The following is a 21,420-nucleotide window of genomic DNA, read 5'->3' on the forward strand; positions in this document are numbered from 1 at the left end:
AGAAAAGTTGTTAAACATAGGGATGACGAATATTTTACGAGCGGTTATTAAGTAACCAATATCAAAAAGTCACAAATACCAGTGATCAATACTTTTCAAAGAGGGGTGTGATTCAAATCCTTGATACGATCTTACGCGAGTTCGCAAATTGTACAGACTAAGTCTATGGCAAAGGGTACCGACGTGCTCTGATTGGTTTAAGCCTTGGCATTTTTTTGGCAATGTTTTGCACTCATAATAGTGTAGTTATCGCTTATTTGGCTCACACCTTGTACCTTTTATTAGTTTTATAGAAGATACGAGTGAATATCAACCCGATCTAATTTTTGTTAATATAATTGTTTTCTCTAAATATTTGTTTTTAATGAAACATTATTTCAAACCAAATAGAAAACTATTTCAATTGTGAAAAACGTTTCTATTTCTAATTTATGAAACTAGTAATACAAGTAACTAATGTTATTAATGCACAGAAGTATAAAAACTATATGAACGGAATTATTCAACATATGATGCAGCAATTGAATTATTCTTATTTTGCTATGATTTTCGTGCCTTTATTAGATAATTTATGCAGTCATTGAAACTTGTCGCTGAACGTTTGTTACTTTCCCATCAACTACATATGGGGAGACGATTACTTAATGCCCAAAACGTATAAATATGTAAGCTTTAACAGAATATGTGATATCATAGCTAATATTTTTAGTTATATCAAAATAATATTAAGAAGAAACACACACAAAAAAATATTTTTAATAAATTGTAATTTTTATATTTCTTGAATTTAGATTTCAGGATTTGATCTTTTCAGCTGTATATGTGTTCCAGATTAATATTACATGTAAACCGTAAAAAATAGGGGGGGGGGGATAATTTTACATATTTTATTTATTTTTATAAAAATATATTTCAGAGTAATAAATAATATTAAGAAATTTAATATAATTTTCAAAACTTTTATTAATTATTCCAAAATTTTTATTAAGAGATGTTAAAAAGAATTGTTTTAATATTTATTTTGCAATAACTAAAGTCATATATCCCCAACTCCATTTGAAAACAATTTCTTTGGACATTCAAACAATTAAAATTTTATAAACATGTGTCTTTAGTATTTGTAACTTAAATATATTAGTTAAGTTCTTACAATATTTTTTCTATTTCCACAAGCGAATACAGTTTGAATTTTATCTAGAGCAAATAATATATCTTCATTCCCTCAACAATGAAAACAGTTTAATAAAATTACAAAAAATGGCATAACATGGCATTAAAGTCATTGCTATGTACTTTAAAATGAAAAATAAAATTTTTATTTTTTAGGAACTTTTTTAAAAACTCTTTTCAATTGGAAATTTTCTTATATTTTGCAATTTATTTATTTCAGTTGGAGTAATAGTAGATACTAACTATCAAAACAAAATAGATTTAGTACAGATTTTACTGTTCACATAAATTATTTTATTGAAAAAACATATGCTGACTTTAAACATGAATATTCTAAATACTTAGTCTATTTTTGCCTCCTTTGTGAACTATATTTATGGAGTATATCTAAAAACCTCAAAATGAAAAACTTATTTAGGACATGATCTCTTTTTACAAATAAATTAAAACATTCATTATAGTTTGAAGACTTTTGTACCCATTTATGTTTTTAAAAATGATTTTTTTTTTTTTTTTTTTTTTTTTTTTGTATTTCTCAGTAAAAATAATTCATATGTATAAAATGTTGATGGTAGACTTGCTTTTTAATATCTCATAATAATAGCATAATACTGATTATTTTTACAATTCTTAGAATGAAAGATTTTGTGGATTAGGAATACATTTTTCCTAATGCTTTTTCTCTCTTTGTTTAATTGATAGATTTATAAATGATATAGAAATACAGGTTTACAGAAGATAATAAAAACTATAAATACTTCATATATTTCTTTTTCTTATATTTGAAATTTTAAAAAAAATTAATATTCTCGATATTCTAATATAAAATGTTCTTATCATTTTTAAGTTCAGGCGCTATGTTAAATCCCTTCTTCATTTCACTTTTCATTCGTTGGCATGACTAGTCAATTTAATTATATGGATAAAAATTTTTTAAAAAAAACTCTAACCAATTACATTAAATAGATTTTTAATCATAAATATCTAGTGTTTTATATTTTAAATAAGTACAAACTATGTTTTATGTAAATAACTACTTCAATTTTCAGCCGGAAAGGAAGATGCAAATCCTTTCAGGCTATGTGCTTCCTAATGCTTTTTAATCCCTAGGAACTAATTTTTCAACTTCTATTTTTTATGATAAAAATTAGTCTCTTTTTTTCTTTGTTTCTTCTATACACTGCTTAAAATCATGTACTTTGAAAACAATTTATTCCAGAAGTTTGAAGTATTGCAGAAAATAATAAAAACTAAGGAAAAGAAAGTGCAGGAGTAGAATGAGTAAGTTTGTGAATGAGTTCAATGCATAGGAGTAAGTTTTAGAATGCACATGTAAATAATTACTTTATGAAAAGTTTGATGTATAATAATTTTATGAAAAGTTTGATATATATGAATACATATAACATCAATAAAAAAATTCAGGACTCTTTGGTTTTAAAGGTATGTTTTATTCATCTTCTAAAAATGTTTAAATATACAACAGAGCAACTTGTTAATACTTTTTCAACTTCTTTAGTATTTAATATATAATAAGCTGAAAAATATTTAACATACAACAGTTTCATGGAAGTGCTATTTAATACCATAATAGCATTAAAATTTTATATCATATTAATACTAATTATTTTAACACCATACAAATCCTGTTAAAATGTTCTAATACATTTTTAAAGCATGTACAAAAAAAAAAAAAAAAAAAAAAAAACAAGGCACATATTTTTTTAAAAGCATGATAGTAATAAAATAAATATAAATTAATTTGGAAGAGATACATTCTTTTCAACACAATGCGTCAAACTATGTTTTGTTTTTCGATGTTTTTTTGGTAACTCAGAGAATATTCCATAAGTATGTTCTTTTAGGGCAGGTGGTAATGCTCGTTTAACTGGCCTTCCACCAACTTGAGTTTTCCTACCAGAATAAATAGATTTTCTTCTTGCAATTGCTGTAGGTTGAACAGGAATTTGATTGCCTCTCCTTCTGCTGCACTTCAAAACTCTGCTTGAGTAGTTAAGGTTTCTAAAAGGAGGGGAAAACAAAAGAAGAAATCTAAGTAAATTTCTGCCAACTTCATCATACAACCGAAGAGTTTACTGGAAGTAAGTCCTACATGACATTTTAATAAATTAAAGAAATTTAGCTTTAGAATGTATAAAAATATCAGAAAGATACTTACAAAACGCCTTTTCATACTGAAACTCTCTTATTAAATTTTCTATAGAATAATATCCTACCATATTATAAATGATGAATGTATAAGTTTTTAAATTGTTATTTGACACTTTCTTTCGCTAAACTCTTTAAATGTGGTGTAAAAAAAGTTGTTAGTATTAACCCATAACATAAACATTAATTATACTTTAGAGAACATTAAAATAAAATTAATAAAAACCCATACACTGTTTAGCTAAAATTTTAACAATACATTTTTAGATTCTTGTATTGAATGTATATTGTAGTAAATGTATCACTCTTTCAGTTTCAATTTTTACAGCAATAAAAATTAAAAGAAAAACATCAAACAATTAAGAAATCTAAAGCTAAACACCCTTCAAAACTGGATTTAAAAAAGTTTAGTCTTTAAAAATAATAAAATTAATTTGCTACAATATAATATAAACATTAAATTGTTACACATTAAATCTTATTTTCTATCTTGCGAATTTTCTAATGCAAACTTAACAAGCCTACAAAAATAAGTTTAAAAAAGTACCTTCCAAAGTTATGCAAGGCAGACACCAATCCAGTTTCTGTTTTTCCAAACTTGTTAACATTCTACACCATTTTTTTTATTGCTGGCTTAAAAACATCAGGATTATTTTTGTAACCGGATGTAATCCGATTAATTATATCATCAAATTTTTGTAAATAATCACCATCATCATCATCTGTTTCACTGTCCGAGTTTTGACATGTAGCTGCAATGGGCTGTGAAGTAGTGTTTATAGTTGGTAGAACCATGTTATATGATTGCAAGGCTGTGAAAATGTGTCAATATCTCTAGGTGAAAGCGTGTCATTTGAAGAATGTTTAAGTGTATTATTATTAAATTGTGAAAGTATATCGTTAGATGAATGTGGAAGTACCGTAGAAGAAAATTGTGGTTGTAGAGCATCATCAGACTGAGAAGAAGGAAAATTGTGTGATGGGTTAAAACTTAAAGGTAGCAAGAGGGTGCTATTTGAATCCAATTTTTTCCCAGTAGCCACTTCATACATTAATTTTCTACTTTCTAGACAAATGTTGATTGTTTATTTTGTTCCAAAATCACAGAACTTAAATGCTTGCTTTTGTTGCATTCATGCCAACAAAGCAAGTACAAATGGAACTTTCCAAATCAACAAAATGTTGATCAATTTCAAAATAAGTGTTATCTTTATTTAGTGATCTGATGTTCTGAATTATTCCTTTATCATCAGGCAAAAACCTTTTTACTAGTTTTTTGTTAGAACGACCAAAACTAAAATCTAAATATCTACTATGTAGATACTTCTCAAATTTTGTGACAATGAAGTCCAATAATTGAACTAAGCTAAATGCTTTCACTCGTCCAAGTATGGTCTCTTTTAAAACTTTGAACAAACTTTCAACATAGTTTGTTGTATTGTTTCCCCTGGTTAAAAGCATTTTTCTATGACAAGTGCACCATAAATGCTTTTTGGAGAACAACTTGCTCAAATATATGATGAACTTGTCATATTTCCTGACTGTACTATTCTCCAACATATTTTGAAACAACTCTTTCAGTTGCATTTCAGTTTCTGCATACATCAATGATTTAAAGGAAAAATATAATTTTTGACGGTGCTCTTTTAGAACTTTATTTTCACTGTTCATAAGCATCGCCACACTGCTTTTAGCACATGAAACTGACAGAGTAAGTAAGTAGAATTCAGCCATATTTTACTCAGAACTTCTCTTTCCTTCAGATCATCATCTGTCATTACAATCAGTGGCCCATTTTGCAATAAACAGCATTTCTCAGGGAAACACTCACAAAGAAGTTTCACTCCTTCACGAAAAATATTAGTTAACTTCTGCATTTGTGATAATGCAGCCAATAGGTATTCCACCAGCTACACCTGGAGAAATAAAAAAATAAACACGATGATTTAGTCTGTCCATGTGGCTAGATGCATCAAGCATTATCATTTCTTGAACATTGCTAAGTAAATCTATACTTCGCTTCATTATCGGCGTCACTACAGCAATCGCCAAACTGTTCTTTACTTTTGAAAAAGCAGCTTTACAGAATGGCTGTTGATTGTATGAGGAAATATATTTTTCAACTTCCCTGTCAATATCACTTTCTCTTCGAGATCCATAGATTTTCCTAAATTCATTATTTAACAAGTGATTTACGACAGATAATGAAGGTAGCTTAGAACTGTCCATGCATGCTTCTACATAATCTTCATTACTCTGAAGCTCTAATTCCATTTGCAACAACTGTCTTGCAGTAGCTGCAGTATGTCCTAATTCAAACAATTCTATCAGACGCTTTTGCGTTAGGTTTGATAATGGCCTGAACTTTTTAACAGCAGCACTGTCAAGCAAATGATTATGCAAGTACAGAAGCTCACATAATGCAGGAAACTCTATAACTTCTGGGAGTGGATCTTTGTGTTTTGGCAGTGAAAAATACCTGTAATCAAAATAATTTGAATATTTTACCATGGATATATTAAACATCTAAAATAAAAGCAAAGAAAATATATAAGCTTTCCAAAATATGATAATTCCTAATAATATAAGAAATAAAAAATTATTATTGAAAATATAAGAAATAATTATTGATACTGAAAAATAAATAAGTAAATGAAGATATTAGGTACTGACACATATAAAGAAAAATGTAATCTATTTTTTAAATTAGTTTTATAAGTATGTAAGTGACAAATAAATCCAACAATCACACTAAATAAAAATATTTGATTACACATTATTATATATGTTATTTGTTATTATTATTAATCAAATTTAAATAATTAAAACTTACCTTTGAATAGTAATTTTAAGAACTGCAGGGCATCCAGTATTTTTACTTTCTTTCACATGTTTTGATACCTGTAAAAATAATCTTTATATAATTATCAATAATGAGAGCACTGTGCCAATGAATTTCAGTAGAAGCTAAATAAACTTTAAATCTAACCTTGTCATTATATAAATGATAAAACATAAAGTGTCTAAAATAACACACATAATGCATTTGAAGCAGTAAAATATAAAATATTAGTTATTACCTGTTGCACATTGTGCTGGCATCTAAAGTCACCTTTATAAACATTAAGGCGTCCAGTTGATTTATGTGTTCTCTGAACACGCCAAACTGTTTCCGATCTTTGTTCATATTCTTTAATCCATTCCTAAAATATGTGTTACAGAAATGCAAGAAATAAGTATTCAAAAGAAATGTATAAACTATTTACATATTTATAAATCTTAATATTAAGTTAATAACAAATATCAAGATTAATAATTAGATTGTTAATAACTATGTGAATCTAAATATCTTAACAAATATAGCGCATTTGCAGATAGACATCTAATGGTAATAATTTGAATACAAAATTAAAAAATAAATATCTCCTTGTGTTATTTTATTTTACATGAATATTCAATAAGAATTATAATGATTTCTATTCTGTTTAATGTCATCTAAATATCTTAATAAATATAGTTCATTTGCATAAAAATATTTTATAGTAATGATTTTAACATGAAAATTTAATTAAAAAATTGGCCGATCATTTCCCGTAAAATGAAAGCTTGATTTGCAAGTCTTATTTTAATAATACTTCACAGAAAAATTGCTACCTGAGCTGATTCTTTATTTACAAGATCAGAAATGCAAAAAATAGCTCTATTCTCATCAATCTCAATTATTTTATAACTGTATTTCTCTGGAAGATTTAATTTCTCCATTTTGAAAATTGGCAGGCAAAAAAGTACGTACAACTAAACAACAATGTAACAGGGTTGCTACAGCATAGAAAGTCTGTGCGAAAGAAATCGACCAATCAGAGCACGTCGGTATCCTTTGCCATAGACTTAGTCTGTACAATTTGCGAACTCGCCGATCTTACTAGTGATATTTCGATTACAGGTTTTGGATTACGATAGAAAGTAACAATCGATACTATATCACTGAAATTTACCGGAGCGGTGACTTCACTGGAAAGTAAAAATCGATACGATCTGTCCAATGGAAGCTCTCGAACGAAACAGAAAAGGAGAAATCTGTGAATGGCTTGAAAAGTGAACGGACCGGTTATTCTTGGAATTATCGTATCATTGAATTGCATATCACTGAAATTTATAGGAGCGGTGACTTTACTGGAAAGTGTGAAGTCGCTGCTCCACTTCATGAGAGTGATCTTGACCTTCAGATATTCGCATTTGATGATGCACTATGCCATACAAATTCTTTTTAATTGCTTTTGACTCGACTTTGCATATATTCAGCTTATTGCTGGCGCCATCTATTAGTAGAATATAGAACTAAAGTAAACAATTTAAAGAAATGACATATATATTTAATTGAAATTTTCCAGAAAATGGTTTACTCCAATAAAGAAATTAAATAAACAGTTTTGAAAAAAAATCAAATTTAAGATGTAAGCTGAAACAGATAAGTTAATTCAATCACACATTACTTAAGTATGAAATTAAGTAAATTAAGTATTAAAGTAAATTATTAAGTAATATATTATAGTAATTAAAGTAAATTATTAATTACAATTAATAAATTTTATATTTAATATTAAGTAATAATTTTTAATTTATAATATGATTGAAATAACAGATATTTGGAACAAATATTTAAAAATAACAATAGCAAAATTATTTGTTATTCAAAAAATCGTGGTTTATGCATCTCTAGGGACATGGTGAATCCATTCGATCCCCATACCTTCAGGTAACGCTTTTTGGGAGACGCTATGCTAAGGTCATTCGGTTGATGAAAATGAATGAATAACCAATCCAAAAGATAAAAACTAATACGAAAGGTTTAATGAAACCTTTCCAATTTTATAATTTTTCTTCAAAAGCAATTGAAATGGCGAATTTTTAAAAATAATCGAAGACATTTGTCTTTAATTATTTGTAGTACGTGCTAGTACTGATCTGACAGATAAAATAGTAAGGTGGGCCAATATTCAGCAACATTCCTTGGAGTATTAATATAAGTGTCCAAAAGACATATTATGTAAGTTTTGCTTGGTATTATTATTTATATATCCGCCGGCTTCCTGGTATGGGGTAGTGCGTCTTCTTTGTGATCTGGGCGTCCTGGGTTCGAGTCCCAATTCCGGCATGGTTGTTCTTCATCAATTCTATCTGTGGACGTGCGTGAGTAGCTAAGACGTACTCTCTGCCCCAGTTCGCGCTATTAAAACTAGAGACGCATCCTTAAATTAAAATTGCTGTCTTCGTCAGCGAGCTTGTCTATGGCTAGAAACAACAACAACAACAAGAACAGCATTTAGATATCCGTGTTGTTGAACCGAATCAATAAATTTGCTTTCGAACAAATTAGTATTGTGTTCTTTATTCGTTGTAACTAATTCTTTTACCTAACCCACTGATCGAGTCTCTAGTTTCAATCATCGTTTGCGATCCCATGTATTATTGTAAGAGTAATTTTTTCTGTATACTTACCTGCAATTAGAATTTACAAACCACCTTTAGAGACATCCTGTACAATTTACCTATTTGTATAAAAACAGCTGGCAACTGTAAAGAAAATGTCAAATGCCAAAATATTCAAACTGTTACGTGCAAATTTTTTTAAAAAAAGATAATTATTATCATAAGTACATGGAATTTCATCAGTATAACAATAAAGAAGAATTTTGTTTTTTAATGAACTTTTTTCACCTCAAAAGCTCCAGATTTTATGCATTAAATCACATTTATTGTTTAAGGCAATTTTAACATCTGCTGTATTTCTTTTATCTAAAATTCGTATTTCATATGTACTGCAATTGTGAATTAATATTATCAAATATTTTTTATTTAACTTATGTCATATAAAGATGGAATTTTACAGTTGACTTTAAATTCCTGATATACAGAAGTATTTAAATTTTGCTTACTTATGTGTTTTTGATGATAATACATTCTTTTGATATTTTCTGAATCAATTTATTTATTAATTTTGTTTATTAGGAACTGTGCCACCTATCTTATCATTCAATTTAGGGGCCTGTAAAACACGTTTGTCTCCCAATTCTTCTTTTCTTAAATGCGTCGCTATATGACCATTATTTTTTTCCAAATAGCATAAGATACTATTGCGATATTGTACAGCGCTTTTAATATCAATAAACGAACAATATCGTAAATATCTTAATGCTAATAGAATTATGACCAGTAATTATTCGAGTGCAATTCACAAATTCAAGCCATCTATATATTATAAAAATATTATGGATTATTTTAAATATTCACTCTGAAACTCTCACTCTATATCTGCAAACATTCAGACAAATTAAGAATTCATAATTCACAGCTGCAAGATAGTTAATCTTATTTTCTGATAAATTATATAAAGTACATCTATGAACTAATTCAGAACAGAAGGAAAAGAGTTTGCAATTATTTTAATTATTCATAAAAAATTCGTTTATTCATCACACACAAATATCAAATATATGTTTGAGAGAAAAGATATTTATTTATACATATTTATTAATTGTTTGAAAAGAATGATTATGAGGTTTGATAAAGAATGATTATGATACAGTTTGACACCGCCTCTGAATTCTAGATAAACTTATAGAGTTAAAAAGAAATTATGGAGATTCGAGAGTCTTATCCAAAACATTGTTGACGGATAATATTTTAATCTTTATTCACCTATCTTTATTTTATTCTTAAATGTTACTTAATTATATAGCAGTAACAACATGCACACAAAAAAATGTGTTTATATCATCTCAATGTATGTGAGAAATAATCTAATAATTTAAACAATGAAAAGAATCGGTATAAAGTATGTTTAAAAATATTTTTAAAAAGTTTTCAGAGTTAGGAGAAAAATAGTAAGGTAATATACAAACAAAGGAAGTGCAGAAATATACCGCCGAAATTTAACAATAGTTTCAACAGCTTGTTCTATAGAGTGATTTGAATGAATTTTTCATAATGTATGTCACAACAATTCATAGGCAGAAAGTAGGAAATTAATATTAACCTATTAAGAAAAGTTAGAAGAAAAAATGCATCATCAAATCGTTTCAAAAATTATTTTTACACTTAATTTAAAACTACCACCAGGCCAGGTTCTCTTCCTATGTGGCACGCGGTGCCATCTAGGGAACATAAGGAGAAACAAAACCTGAAATATTAACTTTCTTTTAAAGAACTTATAAACTAGTAATAATTTCTTTCAAAATAACTGTAAGTAAATTCAAAAATTATAAATTTAACTTATATGAATTTTATATTGCAGAGTATTGTACTAGGATATTTATTTTCACAAAGGCCAGCTGCATACAAAATTTATTAGATTAAATTTATTATTAGAAAAAAAATTTATAGAATTAAGTTAATTTCTTTAAACGAATTAAAAAAACTATTTTTATTTATTTTTGTATTTTAGAATTTAAAAAAAAATCCCGTAAAAATAAATTTTTTTTATAGAATTAAGTTAATTTCTTTAAACGAATTAAAAAAACTATTTTTATTTATTTTTGTATTTTAGAATTTAAAAAAAAAATCCCGTTACACGTTTAAAAAAATTTTTTTAATTGTTTTATTTAAAGGTAGGAGAGAAAAAAAATAGAGTTTTTATTTTAATGTTTTGAATTAAGAATGTTCTACGCAGGATATGCAAAGGAGCATTTTCACCTGAATTTGACAATTTAATTCGGCTCAAGACAAAAACAACTTATTTATCACCGATTTGCTTTTTGAGTTTGTCATTAATCATGGAATAAATGAAGATTTCTTTCCTTGGAATTGTAAGTTACGCAAGAATCAATATTTAAAAGAAACTCTGAAGCCTTTAACAAATTTTATTCTTTTTATAATGAATAAAAAATGTAGAAGTTGGACTATGATATATTCATACACAAAAGTTTTCTCTAGTTACATGGAATTAGGGGAAAAAATGCTGAAAAAATGTTACATCTGCAAAATTATAGGAAGAAAAAATAATTTAAAACTGGTGAAAAAATTACATTCTTGATATAGATAAAATTGAGAATTATTAATTTAAAACTGTATGTGCAAAACACAACTTAAAAAAATATCTCTGCAGTTTTAAAAAGCAATGACTTTTCAAGAAGAACAACAACAACTGGAAAAATATTTATTCGAATGAAAACGTCTAACATAAAGCACGTGATCAGCTGCTTGTAACTTCCCGTAAAAAAAAAAAACTGTTAAAAAACTATAGTCTTTTTGTGTTTTTTAAAATACATATTTGAAAATTATTAATTACTTGAATTTAATTACCAAGCATTTTATTAAATATTTGGTTTTAAAAAATATTCTGTTTTTAAAATTTGAAAGCTTAAAGCTTTCTATTCAAATGTAGCATTACGAAAAAAAAACAACAACAACAAAAAAAAAACATGAAACGTAACAATTATTTCCTAACTACACATATTTTCAAATAATTTTAAAAGCGTGTTATTTTTTATTTTTTTATTTCCTGTATTTCTCCAATAATGGTGAACATACTTGTTTATTATCTCCCTAAAAAAGTAATTGACTTACTCAGAGATACCATTTCTGAGGGTGAGGTGAGAAGGTACCATTTCTGAGAGATGCCAATTCTGGTGGGAATATGTACCTCTGAAGGATTTTTTTTTGAAATTTTTATTAAAAATTAAAATGGATTTTGGCGTTGTTCGGATACTACTAACCGTATAATAAATACCATGCAAGGCGTTCTCTGAGACAACGCTTTTATTAGAGAATGTGCGACAAAATTTTGGTTGACCACTCTCGCCAATTAAAAACACACACACATATTCCTTCTTCAAAAATATTCAAAACAATTATCAAACTTGAGTGAAATTTGGCTAATTTAAAGATTAGGCGAACATAAATTTAGTAATTCAAAGTATAGAAATTAAATCTAAGACGGAAAGCAATATTGGCAATTTCTTTCTTAAAGGGAAACAGTTATTTATTTCCTTTTTTTTGTTTTATTTATATTCAGAATTTCCAGAATGCCATTCCTGGAAATTTCTGAAAACAGAATTGCAGTAGAAAATTCCGTTTGCAAAGTTACCTCTTTAAAATGTTAAAAAAAAATGTTTGCAAATGTAAAGATTAAATTTACGGACAAAAATCTTTTATTATATTTGACATTAAACCTTTCTAAACACTAAATAGCCTTTTCGTTTTTATTGATTTCCATTGTGCTATTTCAATAGTATGGTTGAAATACAAATGGTTATTTGTATTGAAATTTCATATTTGAACAAACCTTTAAAGATAACTTTTTTATGTGGAATATATTACTGTATAAAATTACACTAATTTGCTGTCAGTTATATTAAATCGAATTATCTACTAATATTAAATTTCGAATGCATTTGAACGAGCATGAATGAACGAATGCATGGAATTGGAAACGAGAATTTCCACGAGTAATTTGAAGCATCTTATTAGTAAGCTCATGATATTTTTATGAAAATCGTCCTATCGTATGTTGAATTTAATACTGCCAGTCGGATAATAGCAAGCGATGATTTATTTCAAGTAAACGCGAAGTACAGGTAACAAAAAATACAGTAGAGGCATGCAAAAAAGATGACACTAGCAGAAATTAACAGCAAAAAACACAGACGTCAGGATGAGACAACATGAAGAGCAAAATAAAGAGTATATAGCAACTTGCAGCTTAAATAGTCGCAATAGCACAACTCTCCGTGCACCAGCTCGGAATGCGATAACACTTTAACTTTTTAAAGGGTCATTTTTTTCTAGTCATATTATGTTCAAATATTTTTAGGCTTGAAATTAGAATAAGAAAAGGGATTCATTTAACTTATTAGATAAATTTAATATGATTAATTAATTAATTTGGTTAATTAATAATTAAGTATCAAATCAAGACACATCATTTTGTCTGAGATAAAGAAATGAAGCATCTAAATTTCTGACTTAGTTAAAAAATTTGTCAGAACTGATGCCAAACTACATAATTTCATACAAAGATTGATAAATTTGGTGGGAAGCATACTTCCCACTGCCCTAGAAAGGGTTAAAGGGAGAATTCAGTGCATTATTTCGAATTTTAGCATTTATATGGGTTTTTCGATCAGGACATGGATTTTTCTAGAAGAATCAACACATATCTATTTCTAATAGAGATATAACCTTTTTTTTTTTTCTAATCTCCAAACTTCCAAATTAACCGCGAAGTTGCCAAATGGTCGCCAAGGTCAGGAATCTTTCACTTGGCTCCATTAAAAATCTCTGTAAATCTTTTTTCTTTACTATGAGACTAGCTAAGCAGAAAAATAATCTGTGAGAATATGTACAACGAGAAACGTCAAATAACACAGATCGAGGCTTTTGTCTTTCATTTGTTTCATAATTTCGGTAGAATTCAATATTTGAATGATAGTGAATGGTCAAAATCAGTTTTGTGCAGAAGAAAAAAAAACCCTATGGACATAAGAAGATTAAAATCCTTTGTAATGCTTCTTTTCTACAAAAATCAGAGCAGTGTAATCAGGCTGTGTAGAATTAAAATAATTTAACTATGTTCATGTGAAATTTTGAATATTTTGAAATCGGATCAATAGTGAAATTCTAGAGTTAGTGAATGCAAAACTAATTTTGGAAATCAACTAAATTATTAATTACAAATTTCATATTCTAAATTTCGAAGAATATAACGATAATAGGATGTCCTTAAATCAAATTAAAGGTATTATATATTTTTCTTTATTTTTTTTATAAATAATAGCCTATTAAATAACTTGGTTTTTATATCTTTAAACAGTACAACTAAATGCAAAGTTGATTTTTTTTAAATTTTAAGGTAAGGACTGTCATTTATTTACGAATTGCAGGTACGGGTTTTCATTATTATATGACAAAAATATGTCAGTCATCTGATTACATATTGATTTACATTATCTGTAACATTACGTTTTTTTCTTCCAGTAAAATAAATAATAAATTCCAAATTTATATAGCAAAACTCAATCATGTACATCACAAGAGAAGAAGCTAATTTCAATTAAAAATCATATCAATTTTTAAAATTCTTAAGAACATTTGTTTCGATGCATTTTTAATATTAAATTTTAACACGATAATACTAGTCATTTTTTTTATGCAAAAAGCATAATGTAAAAAATAGTCAAACACAGAATACAATAGCGTAATATAAAGTTTAGTAATAAAAAATAACGCCGTATAATAATTTTAGCATTTGTCTTTCAAATTAAAGAAATATTTACGCCTTTTCAGCATAACTTTTTATCCATTCCTTGGTTTCATATAATAAAGAATATAATTTATTTGAGCAAACGATAAAAAAAGACCAACTAGAATTTTATCGCTCACTGATTAATTGTACAACTAAATCAGTATCAGCCATATCAACAAAAAGAAACTCACGATAAGCGAAATTTGAATAAACGATTTTTATGTCATGGTTTTTTAAACACTCTTTAGAGTTTTTGTTTTTAGATGATTAAGTTTTTAGAGTGATTATCTTTCTATAAATAGCGTATAAGCTATCTAATGTAAAAATCATAACTTGTAATAGCTGCAATAATTCTTATTCGGGGAATTTAATAAATAATCCGCATATTTAAATTTGCTTACATTAGATTCATAATATTGATAAATAACAATTTTTTTTAAAAAAATAAAAATCTAGATTTTTTTTTTATTTTGCATGTGAAATCAAGTCTAAAGCATTATAATGCTACGATGTGTTGCACTTGAGGTTCAAAATCCCAATATTATTACCTTCTCGTATACGTAGTAAAGAGAAAGCATAGTACGTAATCATCAAAGGATTCGAATTCGAGACCTTGACGAATCTCCACGTTTCAGACCTCCTTGAGTTCGAAAAACTCATTTTTAGCAAATGTTCATCTGTCTGTCTGTCTGCAACAAAGGAAACTCAAAAACACTTTGAGCTAGACTGTTGAAATTTGATATACAGTCTTTACACCAAATCTGCAGATTTCTATAAAATGTTAAGTAAGTGTTCAGAGGAAATCCGGCTGTTCGATTATAAGTGAACACTATAACTACAAAACAAAGAGAGTAAGAAAGATAAAATTCGGTACACAAATTTAATATCTATAATGTAGGTACCTGAAAAATTTTGAACCAAATACAACTAGGGGTTGACCATCTGTCAGTATGTATTTTCAGAAACATATAAATGCGATAATTAAAAAAAAAATGCAATTATTTAAATGTATCAAATTTGATATAGGATTTTGTGATCATAAATGTAGGCCCATGTCAAATTTTTGTTTCATTTGGCTGAGGAAAACTTGTTTAAAACATGAATTCGATTTTCTTATACTATTTATTGTATGCCAGGAGATTAATAGTCAAATAAGTCGTCAAAGACGACAAGATAGATTCAGTAAAAATGCCGAATTCATACCAAAAGTTAATATTTCGTAACTATTGTGCTTCATTCCATGTAAGACTTTCTCTATCATGACAAATTTATTAAAGAATATGTGAGAAAGTTTTGGGGAACCATTTCTGCTGATTTCAACACTCTTTAGAGTTTTATTTTTCGATTTAAAATTGCTTAAAAATTATCATTAATAATTAATAATTGAAAATCATTAAGTACAAAATGTGATGTCTATAATAATTCTAATTCTCTGGATTCAATAGACATTCCACATATTTGAATTGGTGTTCATAAATTAATATTGTTGATAAATTACGATTTCCTAATAGAAATCTAGAAATTTATTTCGTTTATGTAAATCATGTAAAATCGTCTAAAATATTATCATGCTACTACTGAGGCACTTGAGTTCAGAGTCTCACTATTATGTTTAGTGTATTGCCTTCAAACTTATGTATTTGCTTTAAAGTTAAAAATCTATATCACAATGAATACAATTTGAAATAAATAATATTCATTTAATATATGTACTGTTATTGCTTACTTTTGCATGTTACTTAGTCCTCTCATTGATAAAGTTCGCGCTCTGAAATTATTCGCAAAATATTCGCCATTTGTATTTAATCCCGAAAGCGAAATGCAATTAGAAATACAGAAAACTGCTCCAGTCATAGTTCATTTTAACGTAATTATGTTGTGTTGATTCGCTTAAAAATTTACGAGGTACAATACAGAACATTGGGAGTCGTAAATTAGGCATGAGTTCTTATTACTTATTTACGGACGTTTAAAACGCTGAGCGTATTGACATTGGAATCACGTACTTACATTTCGGTCATTCATGATAGGCTGAACACATGGCTTGGCTGCTCCGATATTTCAAATTATTTCATAGAAGGAATTCTTTTCTGTGAGAGAAAATGTATGCGAATATGATGGGGAAGATAATTCTTAACGGAAGTAATTAGTAGGTCATTTTAATATACTTGTGCATATTTGGGAAGATATTCTTTATGGTGCTGGCAGCTTTTGGATTTGCTTTTGATATCTGAAGAAAGTTTTTGAACGAATTGATTACTTTAAATTCAGTCATAAAAATGAAATTATTCAGAATGAACTAAAATATTGCTTTGCTTCATTACATTAAATTTTAGAATTAATCATTTTTAAAGATATTTTATTAAATAAGAGAAATTTTATTAAACTTCAAGTTTTTGCCCATAAATTCTGAAACAATTATAGCGTGAAAAATATTTATGAATTATCTTAAAGATAAATTTATTATCTTTTCAATGCCTGCAGTTTAATTCTTAAATGCATGATTATTTGTTTTGAATAAAAAAAATAATTTATTATAGGAAAAAATCATAGGTTATGTAAAAAAATAGATAAAACATATCTAGATACTAATATGTTATATTTATTTTGAAAAAATTGTATGTGGACATTTGGCAATATACAGTATTTTCCAAAAATCTAATTTGTATCTAATATAATTTTCAAATACAACATCTAACATTGATATCTTACTTGACAACAAATAAGAAATAATTTTCAAATACAACATCTTTCTCTCTCTCTCTCTCTCTCTCTCTCTCTATATATATATATATATATAATTATCTGCCAAAAGCAATGTCTTTTTCTTTCATACATGATTTATTGTTTATGGTTATCAACGGGTTTTTGAATAAAATTAAGTGGAAGTGGATGTAGACAATTGGCAACAATATACATTTAAGGGTTAATTATTATGCAATGCTTTGTATAATTTTTCAGAAATTTCAATAATATTAATTGTATTATTAAAATGGTGTATGAATTCATTCAAGGTTACTGAGTCCCATACCAACCAAAAGACGAAAACTTAAGGATAAATAGGAGCAGCAGTCTGCAGCGTTTTCCCATTGAAGCCCACAAACACCAAAGTAATGTCTTTTTCTTTCATACATTATTTATTGTCTATGGTTATCAACGGGTTTTTGAATAAAATTAAGTGGAAGTGAATGTAGACAATTGGCAACAATATACATTTAAGGGTTAATTATTATTTCATTAATTTCATTATTTCATTAAGAGTTAATTATACACATTAAGGGTTATTACTATTTCAGAAATTTTAATAATATTAATTGTATTATTAAAATGGTATATGAATTCATTCAAGGTTACTGAGTCCCATACCACCCAAAAGAAGAAAACTTAAGGATAAATAGGGGCAGCAGTATGCAGCATTTTCCCATTCAGGCCCACTAACACTAAAATGAAGAGAATGATACTCACGGCCATGAGAATAAAATCCATGATATTATCGCCATGGCAATAAAAGGCAGAGAGAAATAGAATTTGGAATTTCCAAATGTATATATTATATAGTATGTACGCTATTGAACTTTAAATTACTGTATGCATTTTTTTCAAGTTTAGCTTAAACTTACAAGAAAGTTACTTAAAGCTTAAATTTACGAAAGTTTAGCTTTAACTTACGAAACAAGATTTAATAAAGATTTCATCATAATTAATTGAAAAATTCTTATTTTTTCATTCTTTAAAAAAGAAAAAAAAAATTCCATTTTATTATTAGCGATATCTATTCGCAATGAATGAAAATACTAAAGAAGATTAAATCATTTTATGTTCTTGACTCTGGGTTTCTACTTGCAGTGTTTAATTAAATTTTTTACTTTTCTCAAAAAATTACTAATAAATACAGGAAAAAACCATATTCGAGTAATTAATTTTTTTTTTAAAAATTTAACTTATATTCTTATTTTAATTAAAATACGTTACATATGATAAGAGGATTTTAAGTGTCATATTATTTGATGTGAAAATGCTTTTTTTGCATCATAAATATAAGATACAAAAGTATTTTTATTTCGAATAACGTCGGTTATATCAAGCAATAAAATTATAAATATAAAATGATGTATAAAAATACAAAATTAAAAGCTTAATTAGAAACGCCAACAATTTTTGAACTAAAGTTGTTCAAGGAAATTCATCAATTCCGAGAATATGTTTAACTTCTCAAAAAAAATCTTTCATAGAGTATCCATAACCTCAAATATTTTCCTTGTATATTTAAATAACTTGTTATACGCAGTCATATAATTTTTCAAAAGAAAAAATTGTGGTTTAATTCAGCAGTTCTGGATATAAATTAACAAACTCTTTTGAAAATTGGATGTTAACTTCACTCTCTTAAAACCACAAGCATGAGTGTTATAATACCACTTGTTGCTCCCAATTTACTCTTATTTAACTTAAGTGGGAAGACTTCATTAGGAGTAAATGAAGTGAATCGAATCAAAGCACTTATGCGTGTGGAACAATTTAAGATCCCCTCTGCACGTGATGATGCCATCATCGTTCTTGAAATTTTGATGATTCATTTTCACGCAAACGTTGCATTTATAAGAAATATCACTTTATGTTCCCCGTGAAGTGCTTATTTAATAATTAACTTCCTGTGTTTTCCAACTTTAAGATGAAAATATATAAATGTTGCATCCAGTATTAATTAAATTTTTCATTTTTGTCTTCCTACACAAAATTGCGCATGATAATTTTATGAATTTAGCTTACATATTTACCTCTACTAATACTAAACATGAAAGTGTGTGTGTGTGTGTATTTGCGCTATGCAAGTCAGATTGTTTCCCTCAGAGCTACAGAATTCTTAAATATACATTTTAGAGCGTGAGAATGTACACCTTAGTGAGATATTTTTTTAAAAAAATTAATAGAATTTTAATTTAATTAAAAATTAAGCAAAATTTTGGAGTTTGCCTCCTTAACCTTAGAAAATAATATTACATAAAAATAAATTGTATACTGTTTTAAAATTTTAAAAATTGTTTCTTCAATGATATTAATTTAATAGTCGTGCGAATTTTTCTGAATTTTGGAAATATTTTAAAATTATTTAACAATAAATTGCATTGTTTCTCAGAAATTCAAACCATTTTCATTGTTTTATCAAGTATTTAATCGCGTGATTTTTAGACATTTTTGAAAGATAAAAAAAGAAGAATTCTATTTAACATCTCTGTAGTTTACAAAAGCAATAAGAAAGTAAAGTTACAATATCGCGAAATTTATAAGATAGATGAACCAGATTTTATATATTTAATAACATTATGAATCTGTGGAATTGTCTCCATTAAAAAGGTCCATGTAGACAATAAATAAAACTTAAATAATACAATCAAAATAACCTAGCGTTAATGTCGAACAGTTTAGGACTACCATGGATTCGAAGTTATGTTGAGATTTCTATGAGCGAGGATCGTACTTTCGACGTTAGGCTCCGTAGCCGAGTCACATAACCACTCGATAAAAATAATCACTTCTTTCCGGAGGTTGTTATCTGGCTAACGAAGTTACCACCACAGTTATATCTAAACGATTTATCTCAAATCAGTTAGATATTAATTAGTTTTTAATACATAAAAGATATCAATTAGTTTTTAATACATAAAAGATATCAATTAGTTTTTAATACATAAAATATATCAATTAGTTTTTAATACATGAAAGATTATTAAAATCTTTTAACAATTAATTTATAAATTATGGTTACGAATATACAGTCAAAGCTATGAAAGTACTGAATTTAATGAAAAAAGCTTACTTACACTATGACGTCAAAAGAATGCGAATATTTTTGAATTTACTAGTTTTTTCCGAATTCGTTCTGGACAAACTGTTTTTCAATTTCCACCATGTAAGAATCTTTAGTTGAAATTGCATCTTTTCCTGGAGATTCGGCAACGAGGAAATTTTGGAACAGACCAGAAATTCATGAAGAAGGAAATGATTTTGCCTCAATCTGCTTTATAGAAAATAGTTAAAATGATATGGGACTTTTAACAATAACATTATTTGCTTTGGGAAATAGCTATATGCATCATATTCTAAAGTATGCGCCACAGAAATAAAGCTTATCACTAATTGTCAAATGGCAACTCTCAATGTAAACAAAATATTGTGCGAATTTTAATCTGTTTCATCATATATTTTTAGCTGTATTGAATTCAACGCTTCGTTTATTGGATTGCAATTAATTAATGAAATTACAAAATATTATTAGAAATAATCTGAGATGTTTCGCCTTGTCACCATAAAATACATTCATTCAGATGAAAGAAGACATAAGAGAAATCGAGAAATGCGCTTTAACTAGAATGTTTAATCGAGTTCAAAAATAAAATGAACCTTTGCCTGATGAATAATAGCTATGATTTACCTAGAAGTTCATGTTCACGTATTCCAAAACAATTATCTTACAAAAATATTCTCTTTGTTATTTTAAGATTCAAAGAATAACTCCTTTAGCTATATCAGTTTCATTTCTATAGAATTATTTCATAAATTCTAAGAATTCAATTTGAAACACTATATGCATTAACTATAAGTACTGACACTAACTGTGATAGAAAAACCAACACTTGCCTGTCGCGCCTTGCCAGTGGCCACCTTAAATGTCTTTTCTTTTCTCAGGGTGAAAAAGTTTACCCTCTTTGCCCGAAATGCTGTCAGCATCAGGCCTCTGCTGAACATATTCTGGACTGTTTAGGATTTCATTGAGGAGAAATTTATTCTTCTCCCTTCCTCGTTTTTGTCTTTCTTCTTGTCAACGGATTTTTGGATTT

The 21,420-nt window shown here is 27.3% G+C and overlaps 1 protein-coding gene across 1 annotated transcript; it reads right to left on the minus strand.

Moving 5' to 3' along the window:
* Window positions 1-5,199: 5,199 nt before the first annotated feature.
* Window positions 5,200-7,181, minus strand: LOC129968193 (uncharacterized). Its single transcript, XM_056082045.1, has 4 exons — window positions 6,994-7,181; window positions 6,420-6,542; window positions 6,173-6,240; window positions 5,200-5,818 (listed from the first exon to the last, which is right to left on the minus strand). Exons 1-4 carry the CDS (start codon window positions 7,099-7,101, stop codon window positions 5,200-5,202), a joined length of 918 nt encoding a protein of 305 aa, XP_055938020.1. The 5' UTR covers window positions 7,102-7,181.
* Between the last annotated feature and the right edge of the window lie 14,239 nt (window positions 7,182-21,420).

This window comes from Argiope bruennichi, chromosome 5 (assembly GCF_947563725.1).
Source record: "Argiope bruennichi chromosome 5, qqArgBrue1.1, whole genome shotgun sequence".
NCBI lineage: Eukaryota > Metazoa > Arthropoda > Arachnida > Araneae > Araneidae > Argiope > Argiope bruennichi.